Source organism: Hemibagrus wyckioides, linkage group LG02, assembly GCF_019097595.1.
Source record: "Hemibagrus wyckioides isolate EC202008001 linkage group LG02, SWU_Hwy_1.0, whole genome shotgun sequence".
Taxonomy (NCBI): domain Eukaryota; kingdom Metazoa; phylum Chordata; class Actinopteri; order Siluriformes; family Bagridae; genus Hemibagrus; species Hemibagrus wyckioides.
This window is the reverse complement of record NC_080711.1, coordinates 8,396,428-8,417,508: the sequence shown is the minus strand read 5'-3', so window position 1 is coordinate 8,417,508 and position 21,081 is coordinate 8,396,428. Positions and strand designations below refer to the sequence as shown.

The 21,081-nt window shown below is 41.3% G+C and overlaps 2 protein-coding genes across 2 annotated transcripts in view; one reads left to right on the top strand and one right to left on the bottom strand.

Moving 5' to 3' along the window:
- Positions 1-43: 43 nt before the first annotated feature.
- Positions 44-2,562, top strand: si:busm1-163l24.4 (uncharacterized protein LOC368754 homolog). The gene has a single exon (XM_058416112.1). It carries the CDS (start codon positions 516-518, stop codon positions 1,380-1,382), a length of 867 nt encoding a protein of 288 aa, XP_058272095.1. The 5' UTR covers positions 44-515; the 3' UTR covers positions 1,383-2,562.
- Positions 2,563-2,759: 197 nt separating this feature from the next.
- vat1 (vesicle amine transport 1) overlaps positions 2,760-21,081 on the bottom strand; it is a 34,477-nt gene continuing 16,155 nt past the window's right edge. The window contains exons 3-6 of the mRNA XM_058416079.1: positions 14,671-14,841; positions 13,012-13,101; positions 9,468-9,703; positions 2,760-7,549 (exon numbers count right to left, since the gene is read on the bottom strand). Coding sequence (XP_058272062.1) covers positions 7,244-7,549; positions 9,468-9,703; positions 13,012-13,101; positions 14,671-14,841 — 803 coding nt within the window. The 3' untranslated portion in view covers positions 2,760-7,243. The remainder of the gene's footprint in view (positions 7,550-9,467; positions 9,704-13,011; positions 13,102-14,670; positions 14,842-21,081) is intronic.

The window sequence follows — 21,081 nt, the reverse complement described above, 5'->3', positions numbered from 1 at the left end:
CTCACTAACTTTAAACCATAGAATCTTATTCTTCCCACTTTATTCCCCAGTCAGACTGTTTTGGTCATCAGTTTATTTTATATCCACACTGCTCCAAGTATCTTTCTTTCTTTCTGTTTCTCGTCATTGCACAAATATGACTTTTATTTCCTTCTGTTAGAGCACTCATGCTTATGGGTGTAGCTTAAAGCAGTGCTGGAACACAGCAGTGTCAGAAAGGAATTTCCTTTTTAGTGTCAGGTTGCACTTTATCCATTTCCACGGTAAAACTGTGCTTTTTTTTTAACTTCATACATACCATTTGAGTAGCTTGCTGACGTTTCATACCCGTAAAACTGGTGAAACAACCTGTTCTATAAACCACACCTCCTTACTTGTTTTCTGCATACCTATCCTCATAATCTCACACCCAATCACACAAAATATAACCAGGAGGGTTCCTTTCCTTTTCCTTTTGCTCTTTAACTGACACTTGGACTGACGTAAATAACACTTGATGAACATTTAATGATAAAATGGCTGACAGAACTCTCAAAGACCTGGACCATCTCAGCTGTCCTATCTGTTTGGACCCACTTGAGAATCCGGTAACAATTCCATGTGGACATAACTACTGCATGGATTGCATTGAGGATTACTGGAATGAGGACAAGCACTTGGAGTCCTATAGCTGTCCTGATTGCAGGGAGACCTTCACACAGAGGCCTGCTCTCAATGAAAACACCATGTTTGCTGAGGTGGTGGAGAAATTAAAACGGGCAAGATTGCAGGATGCCTCACCTCGCAACCCTGGATCTGCAAACATGGACTGTAGGTTCTGCACTGGACGAAAAAGGCGAACTGTCACATTCTGTTCGGAGTGTGTCAAGTCATGCTGTGAGGCTCATACGATCAGGAACGACAAAGCCGACAGTGGAGAAAAACACATTGTAGTAGTCATTAACAGGGAGCCTCGAACGGATATCTGTCTCCGTCACAACATCCCACTGGAGATCTATTGTCGAACCGACCGCCAGTTGATCTGTTCTCTTTGCTTCGCTGAAAACCACAGAGATCATGATGCGGTTTCAGTCGCGCCAATAAGTACGGAAAGACAGGAGCATAAAGGTTCTCAGCATGGGAACAGGCACACATCCCATAAGCCTGGAAGGGGGAAACACAAAAGGAGCAGGCACGGTAGTGGACATGGGGGTAGACACAGAAGCAGCTCCAGAAAGACCTTGCATTTGAAAAGCAGTCATGAAGTGAGTCATCATGAAAGTCATGGGAGTAATATGATCAGGCATGGGCACACTCTGGGAGGTGGGCATATGAAGAATAAACATAGTCATAGACATGGAAGCTGGCACAGGAGCACCAGGCATGAGAGAAGTCATCAATAATATTAAAAAGGACTCATAGTTGGAGAACGGTGTGGAATATGGCAAGATTATACATGGTCAGACACGGGGAAAGGAGGAAGCACACAATATAGTGGTTCCTTATTTGAACTGCCGATGCTTACCATTTTCATGCTGAATTATTTTTGATTTCATGCATTTCTAGTAAGATATATTGACCACCTCTACTAATATTGGAGACAACTTATTTGTTTAGAAGTATTGAGGATTTTATCAACCAAAAAATACACATGTAATCTCCTGTATATTATTTACTTTTTTTTTTGTTGCAATTTTATATTTTTTTAAAGACGCGTTTGCATCTTCTAATGGCTTTCAAATCCTAACGAGTGCTAGTTTTTGTACTTATAATCTAAGAATGATTTACACTCCATCTACTAAATCTGTTTAAGCAGTGAGGTCTGATTACCTGAAAGAATATCTAATAGTGCTATGTATATAATTTATATGAAAATATTAGTGAACAAAAATGAATGGGGGGAAAAATGGGTTTAAGACAATGTAGAATAGTGTGTGTAAAAATATAGTAGAATGCAAAACAATATTTTTTAAAAAGTTTTTTCACTGATCAAATTGATATTCATCATGAATGAATTCAAATGATACACACGTGAACTTTTATTCCACTTGCTTCCTGTAAGCCTCCAGCTGTGTCCATGTATTTCATGGTGAGTCTTTTCACACCCATCTATAGCCCTACGAAAGGTCATTCAATTTCCGTGTCGAGATTTGTGATTACTATTTCCCTGAACCCATTAACATCGGACTACTTGAACGTAAAGGCTGTATGAACCGAGTTTCAAAACATTAGACACATTAATAAGGTGCATTTAAATAAACAGGCCCATGCATGCTTCTCAAAACAGGGTCTGAGGAACCTCAGGGTTCCTTACTGAATATACACTGTGTTGCTTCTTTAAAAATCATGCCTGGATGATCTTGGCTAGTATCAAGGTTCTGGTTAAAATGTAACAACCAGAGCTTATTTGAGTGATCGCTTGAAATCCAGGAGTTTAATGAGAAACTCGGGAAGTGAAAAATAATTCATCTGAACATTAATCAAACCTGGAAACGCTGTTAATATAACAAACTTTAATATATACACAGCTGGAGGACTATGACAAGATGACTGAATGCTAATTCTAATAAAGTGATAACTACTGACATACAGTTGCTGTAATATTTATACCTTAGAAGATTATACCTCAGAAACTAAAAGAGGAGCACATGATTAAATAATTGTATAATTCCTTCATGTAAAATAGAGGTAAATATTTATACCCATAATTGTACATTTAACTGCATCAATACAATGTGTGTGTATATATATATAAATAAGAAATAACCCAAACAAGCTCATTTCTTTTGTTATGCTCTTTTATTAGTCCTGGAAAACATGTAAGGCATAATGGTAACATCACACACAGAAGCGTTAAACGAGCTCTACGGTCCTCTTGACCACTTGTGTGAGTCACACGTGATCCAACCCAGAGTCAAGCACAGAAGCAGCGGCCCTTCACAGGGTCTCAAATACATTGGAGAGAACACTGATGGAGGGCGTTCGGAGGAAAACAAAGAAGACAGCCTGTCGCATCTCTGACGTGTGTGGAAGAAAGAGTGATTAATACAAATACAGCTCGAGAGGCGAGCGATCGTTGTTTGAAGCTATTTAGCAACTGCAGTGGTGAGTCATGGCATGGTAATCTTTGGGGTCCTGATATACAAATGCCTAACGAATCTAGTTAGAAATCTTGGTTCTTACAAATATAATCGCTGTAATAATAGGCACCACAACTAAGGTGGAAAAAAACGTCGTACGATTTCTAAGACCAAATCCTAAATTTATCATTTGGTAAGTACCCTGTCAACCAGCACATCTACTCGTATCTAAAAATGCTAAATATACGCTTATCGATTTCGGTCTCGCAGTTTAAACAGGAAAAAAAGAAAGAAGGTAAAATGTAAGCTCAAGCTGTTTGACTCTCACGCTCGAACGCTGCTCTGAAAAGCTAAACAGGGTCCTGAAGGGAGTTTCCTGTTCTGGGAAAGTTACAGTGGCTGTGAAAGGGAGAGAGGAAGCAGTGCAGCTCCGTTGGAACCTCGACCGCTCTGGCCATGATCCACACAGCTAAACTCCATATCCACCAGAGACATGCACACCTGCAGCTAAGCTCATCTTGGGCCTCAGAACTGGGGGGGGAATAAGAAGGGAAGTGAGCTAAAATGCAAACTGTGTGCTAATGTATAAACCTCATACCAGAGAATGCATGCAGTCATAAAGCAGAAGTTAATGCTATTGGGACTGAGCTTCGAGGTGAACTGCAGAATAGCTGAGTTTTTATTTTGCTCTACAGCCAGACGAAACCATGACGGAGGAAATGGTGGATGTCACCCAGCCGGAGTTACTAGGACCAGAACGACTCTGCTTAGAGAATGAGATGGAAGATCCGGGTGGAACTTGGGTTCTACTAGAATCCAGTCCAAACAGTGCAGTTGTTGTTTGTATAAATATTACGCCGCTATTTTCTCTCTCACAGCAGACAAGTCAAATTGATGCGGATCTTAACACGTCGTGTCTGATGTCCAGTTCTGCACGGCCTGATCTTTCTTTTGAGTTGTAAACACTAACATTTTTAGCATTAACTGACAGATCAGCCATTCCGAGCAAAGCTGACCGAGTGTGCCAGAGAGGGCAGTGTGAATGTGAGTGTGTGTTTGTGTTTTTGCGGAGGTATCCCAGTGTTTTTTTTAACGGTCGGCACAGTGAGACCTAAACAGCGTTTGCATGGATTAGCGAAAAAGCCAGGAGTTCTTAAGCACCAGTAAATTTCAGCGATGCGATCAACCACACACGACAGGTACGACATCAGTTTGGAATTTTTTTTTTTTTTTTTTAAATTGCCAGTCGGTTTAAAAGTGACCGGCAACGTTTTTCGTCGTTCCTTCTCTTTTGTCGTTCGGTGTAGTAAGGATAGCTGGAGTGAAGGCAAGAGCCTCAAGCACAGTTTGGCACACTTATTCAGGATCAACAGAACGTCATTCCTCACATTTGAACGGAAGTGCAGCGAAGCCTCTTGAACTTAGAACCACGCAAAATGAATAGTAACACAGCAACAACAGCAAAAAAAACAAAACAAAACAAAAAACAAACAAAAACAAAAAAGGTAAGAGAATGAGGAAAGACACCCTTCTCTGGAGTGTTAGTCAGGGGTCACGCGGTGCTTCAGAACTGAAACACTTTTCACTAGAACACAGGGAGAAAACCATACACAACAAACCAAAACAAAAACAAAAACAAACAAAAACAAACAAAAAAAACAAAACAAGAACTAGAAAGATCCCGAAACTGAATTCGCATCAGAATCCAGTTGCCGGTCTCGTGTCAGAACACTGTCACTCTTTAGGGCAAGGATGGCAGTGCCACCCCCTTCCCGGTGCATTCTGGGTAACCTCCTCCATATAGATCGATGGATGAGCTTTCAGTGATTAACAAACTGGTTGAGATGAATGTTTTTTTCTTCCTAACAATTCGTGACTGGTGTGTGTGTGTGTATGATACAAAATAAGTACATGTAGATGTATATGGAAGAGAGCATGAAGTGTGTATATGCCAACATCAAGAAGCATTGGAGAGGACTCCTGAGGAACAGTGGGGCTGGGAATGGGACTGCCATCTCTAGAAGTGCATTAAGATTCACAAGCAGAGTGCAAATAATACCAAACTAAACTAAACACAGGCCATTCACGAGAGAGAGAGAGAGAGAGAGAGAGAGAGAGAGAGAGAAAGAGAGAGGTGGGGAGGGCGCTTACAAGTTATGTTTGTTAGAGTTAAAACTGCAAGGGGAGGCTAGCTCATATGTGCTAGCTCATAGCATAAGGGAGGTAGAGACAGAAAAAAAAAAAACCCAACAACAAAAAAAACCCAAACCACATTTTCATCTGACAACTGACCTGAGGACAGAGACACACATCCACACAACCTCTCAACCACATCTGTACACAAACACACCGCAGTTCACACATCAAACAAACAAAAACCAGACCCAGTGACAGAGGGAGGGAAATAACGTTGCTGCAATGCATCGATTTCACCACAAGAGGCAGAAGAGCACTAGAGATGCATACATTTAACTGAGGGAGGAGTCAGTGGGTTTGACTGACGGCTTTTGGAGTTGGAAGGTTGCCAGGTTACACTCTGCGACATAGCAGCATGAATGGATGTCAAATCAGCATAGAAAGAGATTTTGGACAATATTTAATTGCGGAAAAGCGGGAGGGGAAAAAAAGAAAAGAAAAGTGTGTGTAAATGAGCATGGGAGTGATTGGAATTGGTGGGTGGGGGGTGGGGGCAAACATGTCATCACTTGCTGGCCGACTGCCTGTTGCTATGCCAACTAGTGATGGTAAAAAACGCAAGTGAGCGAGATAGAAAGACAGAAAGAAAGAAAGGAGAGGCAGAGAATCAGAAAAAAAACAATGATTACTCTGGAAACAGGCCAGCGGTCATAAGGATTGGAGCGGAATGCTCCAGATAATGTGGAATCCTGGAGGAGGCTCAGGAATAAAGCAGCATTCCAGGTTTATCTAAAACTGAGTGCTTCAGCATCTCTGCTTTAATACAACCACCCGGGAACGCGCATGTGTGTGCATGCCTGTGTGTCGAGGGAGACGTTTCATACTGCTGCTCTGTAGGAGAGTTCATTAAGATCCTAGCAGGCAGCATGTCTGATGACAGATTAATGATTTCATTTGTGTACAGTCTGATAGAGATGTGATTTTACACATGAGCGGGCCACTACAGCCAAGACTGCAGCGTCTTTGTCAGAATATAAAATCATATGAAACCCTATAAATGGCATGCTCGTACGTTTCCTTTGTGTTTTTCCATTTTTGTAGCACAGCCTCCTTCCTTTCTCTGGCCTGCATTCTTCATGAAAACCTGAGTGATCATTACAGCCATATTCATCATTCATTTTCAACCTGATCCTCTGATCGAAAGCTTTTAAACAATGCATCATTATTTTTTTGCCAAGCTTTAATAGATTTTCAGCAAAACCACACTGACTCCTCCCTAGTGCCTCGGTGAATGATGTGGGCGGGGCTCAGTGATTGACTTCTCCGTCAAAGAGTCTGGTCCAATAAGAAGAACAGGATCACTAAAAGGAGAACAGATGTGACTGGGGAGATGAGTAGGGGTTTGGGATAAGGGGACAGGAAACATATGGAATACTGTAGTCACGGCAACAGGACTCTTGCTCAACCCTGGCAGTTACCCAGAAGCCTTTGTGAATATGCAGCTATTACACAAGAAAACGTTGAGCCAAATTTGAAATGGTAAAGAATGGTGAGAATGAATGCTCGAGATTTTAGTAGTGTGACAGTTGAGAGGATGAAGAACGAAAAGGTGATGGAGTACTGAATTTGGCAGTGTAATACTGATCCAGCATACCTCAAAAGGCACGCAGTTAAAGATTAGTAACAGCACAGAGTACAAGAGTGCATGAATACAGGAAAAATAACACATCAGAGAAACAGAGGCATAATAGAGTGGTATATCCCTGTTAAATGGGCGTGTGTGTATACTTGTATGTATACTCCTGTGTGCACGCATTAATTAGTAAGCAACTTGAGAACTTATATAAGGCTGGATAAACTATTACAGATTTCAGTGCATGATGATGATTTAAGGCCAGAGTAAGTGCCTGGGGTTGAGCCGAGAGCTGGACTACGCTGTACTTCCCAACACTCACACACACAAACACACACACACACAAATGATCCCCTACTCCCAAGACAAACACAATTCACAGCCACCAATTTCCTGCCTAGCTTCTGCCCAACTCTCAATTCTCCTCTTTCTTGGCCTCTTCATTCTTCTCCTCAGGTTTCTTCTCTTCAGGTTTCTTCTCTTCAGGTTTCTTCTCCTCAGGTTTCTTCTCCTCCTTCTTGGCCTCCTCTTTCTTCTTTTCCTCCTTCTTGGCCTCATCCTTCTTCTTGTCTTCCTTCTTCTTGTCCTCCTTCTTCTTATCATCTTTCTTCTCGTCTTTCTTGGACTCCTCCTTCTTGGGCTCCTCCTTCATGGGCTCGGTGGTGAGGATGATTTTGCCGATGTTGCCCCGCTCCTGCATCCTACGCATGGCATCACCAACCTGCTCACAGAGAGAGAGAGAGAGAGAGAGAGAGAGAGAGAGAGAGAGAGATGGAGAAAAAGAGCAGCTTGTAGATCCATCTGCTGGGGTAAGAACATTGAGTGAGCCGTCCGGCTGTTCTAATACTCAACTGCAAACACTCGCACAATGAAAAAAATAAAAGTAAGATGGGATTAAAAGATAAGAAAGAAAGGAACAACTGACTTAAGATTTAAGGCAGACTGAAAAAAAGCCTTATGAATGCACAAACAAACAACCAATCAACACCATGATCCACACATCCTTCCTCTCCACTCCTGTCTCCAGCTCTTTCCTCTGTTCTTCTCCAGCCATTCACCTCTCCCACACCACGCCGCCCAGCAACCGACACCATGGCAACTGAGAGGCATCTCCTAGCAACTAAAAAGCCTGACCCTGATGACTAACTACTACTACACATTGGTGAGAGAGGGGGAGGCTTTATAAGCATTATTTTAATAAAAATTTATTTAAAAAATGCCTGGTAGAATATTTTCTACTGCTAAACATTAAAGGCAACAGGAATATAAAATTATCTATTTTCTTGAAAAGGACAGAAAGAAAGAGTAAAAGGAAAAAAAAAAACCCTTGTAATAATGTACATACAAATTTACATATAAAAAAGGTTAAACAAAATATTTATATATTATACAGATGCCCTAGATGTACAAATCCTGACTTTTTTTTTGGCTCTATGCACAACTAATCAGCCGCCTCCGCACCATCCATGAGTGAAAATGGACCACCTTAAGACCAACACCATAAAGCCAGAGCTTTAGGGTCAGGTGTCATATTACTGTACTATACCAGTCTACCATTCCCAGCAGTATTAGTGAGATCTTTAAACAAAATCATGGTAAGGATTAAAAAAATAAAAACCTCCCTAACCACCCCATAATCATCATCATCACGTGGTCAGAAAGCGACAAAGGATCAACATAATCGGCATTAACAATTCGTGCATAGGAAAAAAATCCTACACGGTGCACGAAGTGTCGAATAAATCAACACAGTGTTTAGACCTGATACACCTGTGCCAGCAGTACAGATTCACTATCTAAAAATCATCAGGTCAGTGAGTGGAACTTTCCACTAATGGATCCACATGGAAAAAACTGTGAATAGAGCTTATATTTCTATTAACTTTAGCACTATTCCAAAATGTTGGGGGGGGGTAGATGCTTTAAAGAAGAGAATCTGAGGGACAGAATGATTTCCTGCCTGATTCTACTCACTCGTTTACTCTCAAAACACAAACTAGTCCAGCCCTACATTCCTTACTTTTAACTACATACCCTCGCTTTTAGTTTCACTAGTTACTGAACAATTTTATAGTAGGTTGTTGAGAGTATTCTTCAAAATCATACTTGAGTCCTTATGAACTGCAGTTGATGACTCCTGGTTTTAAACCTGCACAGAGCACAAAAAACCCTTTAGAAAGCCATCCTATCTTTGAGATTTCTGTGGATCACTTAGCTTTACTGCAACCAAACTCGTGTCTGTCTGACCATCTCCTTACCAAACACAGAGGAAGGTCTCCATAGCAACAGGAGAAAGGAGTGCAGACTGAATAAGCAGTGGATGAGAGCATGATGGAGTATGAGAGGTAAGAGGAGAGAGATTCGTTTTTTTCTTCAAAGGAAAGACACGTTGATGAAAGATGAACAAATGAATGTAGCTGATCACACACACAGCTGTACTTAACCTAAGCATCTTTTCTCACACACAGTGGTACACTACTATCAGAGATGCTGTTCCAGAACATTAAATCAGCAACTTCTGACCAATCTAAATTGAGAATTCAGCAGCACTGTGGTGTAATGGAACCAGTACAGTCAATATATACAGTACAATTTTAAATATAACAAATGCTATAGATTGTTATATTGCACACACACACCTGCTCGAGGTGGTAGGTAGAGTCAATGCGGGGTTTGATCTTGCCCTGCTGGTACAGCCCCAGCAATTCGTTCATGACGTCTGTGACGAGCTCCGAGTCCAGGTAGCCCAGGTGGAAGCCGCAGACGGCGCGGTTGTTCTGGCACAGACTCAGGGTATGAATGGAGAACTGCTGGTACCAGGTTTTAGCCACGGCGAACAGGTTCTTCTTCTGACCAGACAGCATGTTGGCGGCACCTGTGGAAAGCAGGACAACTCATCAGTTACACCAAAAAAAAAAAGGCATAACCTACATCTACAGTGGTGTGTTTTGTGACATTCTGTAATGACCTGAGAGAGAGTAAAGCAAGCGTGTTATCTCCTTTTTCCACATAATCGAGAGGAAAAAAAAGACCTTTCAGCCAGCTTGGGCATGACCATGAAACAGAAAACCATGAAACAGAAGGCTACCAAGTTAAAGCTGATCAGCTAATACACTATATTGGCAAAGGTTTTGGGACACCCCTCCAAATCATTGAATTCAAGTGTGGTTTTTTTTAGGGGTTGGGCTTGGCCCTTTAGTTCCAGTGAAAGGAACTCTTAAGGCTTCAGCATACCAAGACATTTTGGACAATTTCATGCTCCCAACTTTGTGTGAACAGTTTGGGGATGACCCCTTCCTGTTCCAACATGACTGCACACCAGTGCACAAAGCAAGGTCCATAAAGACATGGATGAGTGAGTTTGGTGTGGAGGAACTTGACTGGCCTGCACAGAGTCCTGACCTCAACCCAAGAGAACACCTAGAGCGGAGACTGTGAGACAGATCTTCTCGTCCAACATCAGTGCCTGACCTCACAAATGCCCTTCTAGAGGAATGGTCAAAAATTCCCATAAACACTCCTAAACCTTGTGGAAAGCCTTCCCAGAAGAGTTGAAGCTGTTATACCTGCAAAAGGCCATATTACATCCATGTGCATGTAAAGGCAGAGGTCCTAAAACGTTTGGCAATATAGTGTATATCAAGTTAAACACCTACCTAAACACAGCAGATGTTAGCAAGCTAAATTGTTAGCCAAGCTTGCGTTATCTTTCTATCATCAAAAATGTAACACTTTTCCCTGTAGTTAATTCTTTTTTCCCTTTTTAACTGTACTAGCTAGCATTTTCAGAAATCTAGCTAATGTTGATCTCATATATGGTTAATAAAAAGCCATGATGGAGCAGTACTGTAACTTCATATGTCCAAGACAATGACAAATTCTCAAAAATGTTCGCTAACTAATAATCTAGCTAATGCTAATATTGTAAAATCCAGTTTACTAGCAGGCGAGTAAGGACCCAGTACAGCTTGATACGAATCTAGCTCACATTAAGCTACTGTGCAATTAAAAATATTAGTCATATTTTGTTAGCAAGCTAGCTAATATTACTGTTTTTTGTTTTTAATTGACCTGGCCACAAAGGAGACGAGCGCAAAATAACATTTGAAAATATTAAGCACGCTTTGTAAAATTAAGTTAACCATGCAGAATACATTTTAATGGAGTGTGAAGAAGCCTGAAGACAGAGCCTCCAGGAGGGCACAGAAAAATAGTGATACACAGCTTTCATAATTGTGTTGCTTTTACGCTTAATTTGGAAAGTGGATTATTGGGATGAATGGGGCCACTGTGGCCTGAGTGTGTGCGTGTGTGTTCCGTGGGCGAGCGTATTACTGAAAGAATTTTGGGGTCTGAATTCTAAGCATGTTCTCGAAAGTATGGTGAATAAGAGCTTGTGTGTGTTGGGTTTCTGAGTGACTGACGAGCCACTGTTCCACGAGTCCTTTTCATTTAGTGACGCATTACATGCCTCTTTTCCTTGGTGTCGCAGCATTGTCTGTTAGCAGCGTTGCACCCTGTAACCCCGACTTTCTCGCCGTCTTCATGTCTCCTAAGGGCTCAGTTCTCATGTCTGTCAGCACTTTTCCACTCGTCGGCTCGTTCACGTTTCCTCGGCCGTCCTTCCTTTTAATGAGCTTTACGCAATCATTATTTCGGGTACTCTAAATCTGCCCTCTCACCCACCCTGTTTCTGCTCCCTACACTCAGACACACACACACTCATCTTGACGCACACAAAGTGGGCTCAGAGCCGGCATGAGATTTGGACATGTCCCAGTCTGCTACATTCGGACACAGGCCGGGTTCTGGGGCAGATAGAGGCTCCATTGTTCCACTTGGCTGCCATGATGCTGATAAGCCCAAGCAGGAGGGGTAGAGAGAGATCGAGAGAGACTGAGAAAAAGAGCATAAGACTAGGGAAAAGAGAGAGAGAGAGAGAGAGAGAGGGAGGGCAGCAAAGGGACACAAGAACGCTGTGTTGTTTAGTAAACTTGTCACTGGCATTAAGTTTCGAAACGTGGAGAAAGCGAGGCGCTGACTGCGTGCTGATCCTGCATGCTTATCCTACACCATCAGCTGAGGCCTACACTCGCTTTGCATTAAATGGCCGACTGTCAGCTGCAATAAGCTGTTTCGCTGAAGTGCAGCACTGTTTGTGCTTGTGGTTAGAAATTCTCGAGACCAAAGTGATAAGTTTAAAGGTGCGATCAGCAGTGCAGATGGAAGATAGCCGACTCCAGGGTTGTACAACTTGGGCAAAAAACAACATACAGCAAATATCTTACTACATATCGAGAGTCCATTTCAGGCTTGTCACGACTGCGTAATTTCATATTTGCAGAAAAACAAGTTTGAGCTGTTCCATATTTACATGGAATTATATACAGAAATCAAGGGCAAGGTGCATTTTTAGTGACACTGATGTAATAATCAGAATTAATATTGAGATTCAGATGTGGTGATCACAGAAAAATGCTATAAAAAGGTAAATACTACAAGTCACATGACTTAATCCTGTGGTCTGTATAACATGAAAGTCCGTTTATCAAAATGATGTTGAACATATCAGTAACATTCAGCACAGCCACAGAAAGGTGTAAAAATTCTTTGATATAAAAGGGATGAAGATGCATGTAAATTAAATGCGCATTAATTACAGTTTGGAGTTTTATCTATCACTTCATTCAATTGATTCTGTTAACTCTTATTTATCTATTCAGCCTTTTAGCTCATCATTTGCAGGTCTTTTCACCCTGGTCTGTTCTGTGTACTGCTGAAATAAACACTGGAATGTCCCAGAACCTCGAGTTAAACCAGCTGATAGAGTCGGAGTAACAAACGAGGTGGAAGTAACAGACCAAACAATGGATAAGTCAGACCAAAATGCTTGGCTAGAGGATAGCTGATGCTAACCGTTTCCTGTTGAGTGTTTCCTCCCAAAGCCACATACACATTCTTTCACATACACACACACCTACGCAATCTGAATGCTGGTGCAAAAGGGTGAATTTTTCAAAATTGATTAGTTGAATAGGGATTAGTTTAGGTTCATAAGGGTTTGGGTGAGACAGCAGACAAAACATGACAAAATCTTTCAACTTAAAATATAAATAACTGCTCACACCATCAACTTTTCAAACTGAATTGGATCCTGATCTGTGAGTGTGCCTTCTGACTCACCATAGCTGACGAGTTTGCCCATTGGCTTCAACAGGTTGTAGCCCTTATGGGTGTCAGAACCACCCAGGGGATCCAAGACAATGTCCACACCTGAGAAAAAACACACACAGATTTTGTATAGGTGAATAATATGCCCATTGTTCATCTAGTGTGCTTTTTCATCTTATTTACACTGATGAGGAAAAAAAAAAACGAGTTGAGAATTCTTCCGTTCTCCTGATAAGATAAAGAACATAAATCTTCCCGCAGGTTTAAAAATACAAAGGCGTATTCTCACTCCCATTTATCCTCTCCCACACATACACAGCTGAATAGCAACGCTACAATTCAAGGTTAAAATAACACACCAGACAAGTTATCAGAATGCAAACAACAAAAGGCACCAAAGCCTGTTTTAACTGACTTCATGAGGTGGAGACGCAACGGTGAAGCTCTTAATTTTACAACTGTCTTAAGTCACTGGTTTATCAGGATGGTCCTTATGCATTAAAGTTGAACCGATAGCCTTCAGTGAACTTCCTGAATCAGTGTTTGGATGGTGCACTTAGGGCAAGAGTACAGCTCTGTCATTAGGCCCTAAAGTCTGGCTAAACTAGGTCATGTCGGTGCTTAGTTGTTGCTGAATAAGTCTAGCAGTCTAATCTCGACTGTGTGCAGTCTGGTGCGAGATCAAGGCCGGAAAACATGGTTTATTACTCAAATCCTGAAATAACCCTGACTACCAAGCACTCTGCATCTGAACATGATGACACTAGTCATTAATAATGATTTATTTATAAATAATTAAAGCAAATACCTACAATATAATAATTAAAGCAGCAGCTTGGCTAGTATTAATTACATAAATCTAAACCAGCAGGTTGGCTTTGAGACTGATCCAGGCGAGGACATTATTTAAGCCTGTTCTAAACTGCAGGGACAGGTTTAGATGGCACAGGTTGGCGTTTTCCTTTTGGAACAATATAGACAAGTAGGTTATCCTTCACCTTTGAGGCTAAGATAAATGTGAGCTCAGTCTTTACCTTTGGGATGATCTAAACTGGTATGTCAGCTATAGCCTTCAGGGCAATATAGAAAGATCGCAGATTCGTTTTCTTCGGCATAATTCAACCTGAAAGCAGAGCTTTTGCTTTGGGGCTAAATACTGCAGGCATCTGAGCAAGTCTGGAATTTCAAACTTGTCATCTGTGGGAATGATCAAACCATATTCCAGACTGAATTAAACGACTAAGCTTAGAAGCAGTCTAAGCGGCTGATCAAAGAATGAAGGTTAACATTCAGATTTAGCTATTACCTTTACGGTGAACCAGATGAGTCTGTAGTAACTTTAAAGCTCATCATCTCATTTCTCTTGTAATATATGGAGCAGTTTATAGTTTATACAGGCATATTCCTGAACATCCGCACAAAACATTTTTTTCCCCCCAATTAAAATAGTTATTAGATTAAAACCGACATTTAGAGGTCTATATATCTCAGGCACTGAGGTTGAATTAAATCGTTTAAATTGAAGTGAACAGCCTAACAGGCTAATAACTAAGATTTATATTACAGCAATGATTAAAGTTAGTAGGTTGGGAGAGATCAGCTTTAATCTTTAGGTCTTAGGCCTTAGTATTGAATCTTTTGGGTATCAAAAAACATTTGATCAGTGTTCACCTTTAGGGTTGACCTTGCGGACCTCCTCTACGTAGTCCCGCGTGCGGTAGTCGATGGGGTGCGTGACTCCTCCCTCGCTGATGACCTCATGCTTACTGGCTGAAGCGGTTCCAAAGATGGTGACATCCTTCACAGTCTTACAGAGCTGAGTAGCAGCAATCCCCACTCCTCCTGCAATGGGCAAAATACAGAATATTCAGTTTACTAAAGAGCAAGCATAGACCCAGTGTAAAATCAGCGGGTGCAAAGAATTGAACTTGTATGAACCAGTTTCATCAGTAAATTCAAATAGTGCACAGTCCAGAAAAGAAATAGGAGAAGAAATACAGTGAGACTTCACAACACTCATACACACCATATGAGGGAACAGTGGAGGCTCAAAGGTTATGGCTCTGTACTACTGACTTTGAATCTTGGTACAACCAATTTGCCAATCCGCATCTGCTCAGATGCATTTTAGTGCCTCAGTTCTGGGTTGGTGCATCCAGGTGATGCTGACTAGCTAGCATCAATCTAGGCTAACCAACAATTTTCTTCACTACCTCATTTCTGTGAACAATGAAAACCAGCAAGCACATACACACTGCACCTACTTTCTATACCAGCAGGTGGCAGTAGCCTGTATTCCTAATAAAATAAAGACCCAGTATTGCATTAAAAAAAAAAAAAAAAAAAAAATCCCAAATCACATCTATATGATCATGTGCAGCGTGTCTAGTATGCCACCTGCAAGTAGAGTTTCTCGAGCCATGTCCTCTTCTGCCCTTCCATTTAACGAGACAGAATGGTTTGGTATGCAGCCAAACAAACTTTACTAGCTACCGCTTTAAATCCAGATCAGACGGTCTGTCAGGATTTCAACTACCAGAGGCTTGGCTATTTCATTTAAAAATTTTAGTTGCATTCTTTAAAAAGGAGGTCCAAAATAATTCTTTGGTTTGTTTTTGTGGGAAGCGTAACATTCCATGTAGCATCTCCCAACCTTTGTCTCCATTGACAAAAGGATCCAATCAGAGCCGGGTAGAGAAGCTGAAACCAAAACCTATCCTTTGCTCACATCAGCTATTTTTCTCCTGCTGATTTAATAAGCTGAACAACCACACACAGAACTCTCTCTTCCCAGGCTCCAACACCAAGCCGACGGAGCATCAGTTTCAAGATGAAGAGAGCTGACGGAGGCCAACTAACACCAGTGCTGTGTGACACGACACACTGAAAACCGTGGTGGCAGACCACCGTGGGTCAGCTTGGTGCATTTCTTCCCCTTCGAGTGGCAGATTTGAGTGATTTGCACTTCCATCTCAGCATGTCGAAGTGCTTGGCAGTCCTCAGTGCTGTGAGAAGAGGAATGGACCAACACTGGGCATGGGTAGTGATACTATTGTGCCATAAAGCCTACAAGAGTGCAATTTACTGACAACGAATCAAAAAAACAAAGCTGATCTCTTAGCAAACTTGTATATTAGTAATTCATGTGTGTCCCAATGAGTCCAAAGTCTCAAGCCACACAGTTACTTTTCTAACCAAGCAACCCACTTCTCTGGAATGGTTTAATTTTTCATGAAAAAAATAAGTATTCCTTGCATTCAGCTTTGGAGTGCTGGTTGAGTAGAAAATATTTAAAAAAAAACAACATTTTTAGTGTGCATGTTTGCTTCATTAACAAAATGAACCTGCTGATGACTTGCACTCAAAGCTGAAAGTAAGCGCTAATTTGTGCTTGAGAGATTTATAGCCTTAAATATATGTGTAGGACAAAATGATCAGGAAAGGCAGGAGGTGAGAATGCATTCATAAAAGGTCACTGCAAACAACATAAAGGGCAGCACTTATTGAATGCCAGAATGAAAAAACACACCCACACACACCCAGGGGAAGGCCAAGCAACATACCATACAAATGCTGTCAGTGGTGTAAAAGGTTGCACAATATATTGTTTGTTTGTTGCAGAATTCGCCTTTGCAATGTATCCTAATGACATATGCACGATGGGCGTGATGAAACCGAATCGATTCAATTCAGGATGTTCTTTACCAGCGACTTCTTGCAGAGCATACCATATCTGCAAAAGTGTAGAAATAGCACCGCAATACATTTCAGTTCAAATCACCTTACTGTTGTGCAGTGTAAACTTCACATCAGCCTTTTTTTTAGAATAAATTAACTACTCAAATGTGCTACTGCTGGCTTGTCTTAACTCCAAAAATACCCGCAAACATTTCATTCATTGATTTGCATGGAATGAGAAGTAAACCAGAAACTAGCCACAGGAGTCAGTGCGAGTTTTAAATAGCCATAACATTTTTTAAGCTTGCTTGTGTGGGTGTGTGTGTGGAAGGTGGGGGGGAGAGAAAAAAAAAAAAATAAATAAAAATAAATCGACCACCCTGTATTTCCTTCTTTCAGGATCATGCTGTCTGGGGTGAATTTGGTTTGTGTTGCCATGGAGACCCCAGCCAAGTTGTTCTATCTGTCCACAATACATTTACTTTCTTACACACACACACACACACACACACACACACACTTCCCAGGCTCTGTAGATACTTCTCATTCACCTGCTCCCTCCCTGCTAGTCCTCACACAGTGTGTGTGACTGTATGTGTGTGTAGAGGGTCAGTCTACCCCGTGACTTCAGCGCCCTAATCACAAGACCAGCAGCAAAATTGCCAAGACAACCATTTACCCTACAGTCAAATTTCCTGACGTCGACGATAGGAGGATTCCCCCCCCACACACACACACGCCATTGCTCCTTCTGACACGAAAAAAAAAAACCTATGCACCACTAGCAAGAAAGGGGAACAGAAAGACAGAAAGAGGCAGGCCATGAGAGAAAGGAATAGAAAAGTGGAGCAGGATGGGGTATAAAGAGTCTCCAGGGCCATAAACAGATTTCCATGGTTAATTCCATTTGTTCTGCTCAGGATTAAATTCCATTGTTTTTCATGGCTGAATGAAGACTGATGCTCATCCGATAAGGATCATTATAAACAGTGCATGAGGAAGGACACACACACACACGACACAGTGAAGCCTTTATATTTCTCCCTGTGCTTACACATTTACACCCACAAACAGATACGCACAGAGATTTGGCAGCTCTTGGTCACCACAGCACGATCCGTTGTGCTTAGATGGAATTTCCCTGAAAATATTGTGGAATTCTACAGATTCCCCGTTACAGCCCACCAGAAGAGGGCAACTAGAGGACAGAGAGAAGAAAGAGTGAGAGAGAGACAGAGATTTTCCAAGGTTCGAAGTTCATATCTGTTGACCTGCCGACACATTAACCACTCAACCAGCTAGAAATGATCGCGACTGCACAGCTGAATGTAACACACCAGAGGTCTCAAATACTAAAACCTTATAATATTTATATATTAAAAACGAAATAGATCACAGGTTCGACTTTTAGTTACATAACCCAAGTCTTTTCAAAACTTGAGTTTACTAAACAGTCACATGACTGATGCAAGACCAATGTCTTCAGAAAAACAAGCTTGTCACTTGTTTTCTTGTACATTTTTAACAAATATTTACATTTACAAGATCCAGATTTACTATTTCTAAGGTAAAACTGATTACTACATGTACATTTACGAGAGGCCTTCAGTTTGAAAGGCTGACTCTCGGATGACATTCTGCTGGGCTGTGTAAATTCCACCATTACGTTACGCCCTACGTAGTATGCATATATAGTGAACACAAAGCCATTTGAGATTCAGCCTGTGTGTTCAACTTCAGCCTGTGTGTTCAACTAAAAAACAAAAATATGAGAGGAACTTAAAAGATATCAAATACAGCTGAATATCAGATAACAGAAATGATTATAATGACTTCTTTATTCCCTTTTTCTGTGGTTTATGCAAAACATGCTGTGCATCTGCTAATGTTTACTCAGTGTAGGAGAGCATTATTAATGGCTCATTAGTATTCAAAGCATTTGAATACTAAATCTTTCAAGTAATTAAAAACTGAAAGCAATTTTAAAGGAATTTGTCAACTCCATAACATACAGCAGCTGTTGGAAAGCCAGAAGATAAAACAATCATGAACAATCACTTTAGATTTAAATTATTCACAGAGAATCTAATAATCCTTGGCCCACATGTCAAAACACACACACACTCCAGCTCATAACTTCCCAAACATGGGTCAACGTCCAAATCAATGGACTCTTAGTGTAACATTTACTTCATCATGGTTTGATAATTAATGGGTGCTGATGTGCTTTTAAGCCACACACTAATGCTTGTTTGCCCAAGCACCACGACTCCACATAACACCCCCCCCCAAACACCCCAGACCCCTAACACCACACCACACCCTTCCCCAGCTTCTTCTTGGCCATAACACATGGAGTGGTGTCAAACCGAGGGTGTGTGTCAAGAGCTTAAGATGTGAAAGAGGAAACATGTTTCAGTTCCAGGATAAATGTAAAAAAACATCCTGCGCACTGAACTCCCAAGTGCTTCCTGAAAACACACACTCCCTCTGTAATCACTGAGAAAAATACATGCACACAAAAACATGTTTGGGGAGGAGTCTGAATTCTGTTTTTGTTCCGTCTCATAAGAGAGAGTACACTGGGGTGTTTCAACATGTTAGTTCCACATATGATACAAATACATACGCGTGTACACACACAATGTAATTATCCGATCAGCCAATCATGTGGCAGCAGCATAATGCGTATACTCATGTAGATACTGGTCAAGAGCTTCAGTTAATGCTGACCTCAACCTTCAGAATGAGGTGCTTGTCCCTGTAAATCGGACGTGACATGGCTGATGGGCAGGTTTGAGTATTTCAGAAACTGCTGATGATCTGGGATTTTCACACAAAACAGTCTTTAGAAAAAGAATAGTGCAAAAAGGCCAAGGGGGCGGGGTAAACGTTCTGCAGGGGGAATATAAAAACAAAAAAAATAACCTGCACATCAGTGAGAGAGGTCTGAGGAGAATGGGCAGACTGGTTCGAGCTGACAGGAAGAATGTGTTAACCTAAATAACTACTCTATACCAATGTTGAGCAAAAAAAGCATCCAAGAACAAACAAAGCAACAAAAACCTTGAGGTGGATGGGCTCCAACAGCAAGAGACCACATCGGGTTCTGCTCCTGTCAGCCAAGAACAGAATTCTGAGCATACCGTGGGGGCACTGGCTCACAAACAGGACAGTGAAAACTGGGAAAAGACCAGAGGAAGCTCTTCTAAACTTTAAAATGTATAAATGCTGCTGTTGCATGCTTGGCTGATTAAACATGCAGGAAGGATCAAGTGTATGGGTGTTCCTATTAAAGTGACCAGTGAGTGTATACAGACTATATATATAAAATCTATTCAGAGGACGTATATAAAATTAATAGAAAATGAAATCATTTTGAATATTTTGCTTGGCTGCATGAAAATCCCCTACCTTCAATAAGCCATTATATTCTATTATATAATATATTCTATTATATATTATATTCTATATTTTTAAATTTCAACCACATTAATAATACATATTTAATAGTATTATATTCCATTCTCCCCCCCCTCCATCTCTAAAGCCCTCTCCTGCTGTTCTGGGTGTGGTGGTCTGAAAGATCAGCGAGGTTCTGCCTTCTGTGACACTCCAGATGGATCACTGCATTTCCTCCTGACATGAGCCAAAGAATCGCTCACATACGTGTACCTCGCCAGGAGGACTTCATTTCCCTGTCCAACACTGCTGTGTGTGTGTGTGTGTGTGTGTGTTCATATCTAATCCCACGTACTGAATTCAGGCAAAGGATGCAGATGTGTAACCCCAAAGAGAGCGAGAGTGCGAGGGTGGGAAGGATGGGTGTCGAACAATATCCTATTAAGCAGGGGCAGAGTTTCAGCCTAAACCGACCACCACCCACTACCCGGCTTTTACATTTCTTTCTCTGTGCTTTTCTCTTCCCTCTCTCTACATTTCGCTTGCCTTCAATCCTTCGCTGCATGAATAATCTCAATCTCTCCCACTCATTTATCAGGGTTTTCCTGTATACACTCCAGCCTTGAGTTGTTTAATAATCAGCTAGAGAAGCTGGAAGACCTTCTACCATATGGAAAGGGCCAGCATTCAGCTTTCAGGTTTAAAGACACACAGGCTAATTTATAATGGTTTACTAACATCACAAATTAATTCAGCACTGTTTAAATTATATCTCTGTACCTAATTTCTTCACTATAAATTTTACTGTGTGCAAAAACTAAAAAGAACGCGCGCACACTTGGGGGTGGGGGGGGTTACACTGCTCCACCCTCTGGAGCCAAATGTCATTATGCTTGGTGCATAACGAACATACAGAACAAGACCACAGACAAGCTGTCCTGCCCTAATAAAGGCATTTCTGATTTTTGTTTGGTTTTATAATAAAAGAAAATACCAAAAACA

Excerpts from the sequence above, each read along its gene's own strand:
- si:busm1-163l24.4 (XM_058416112.1), top strand. The coding sequence starts at position 516 with ATGGCTGACAGAACTCTCAAAGACCTGGACCATCTCAGCTGTCCTATC.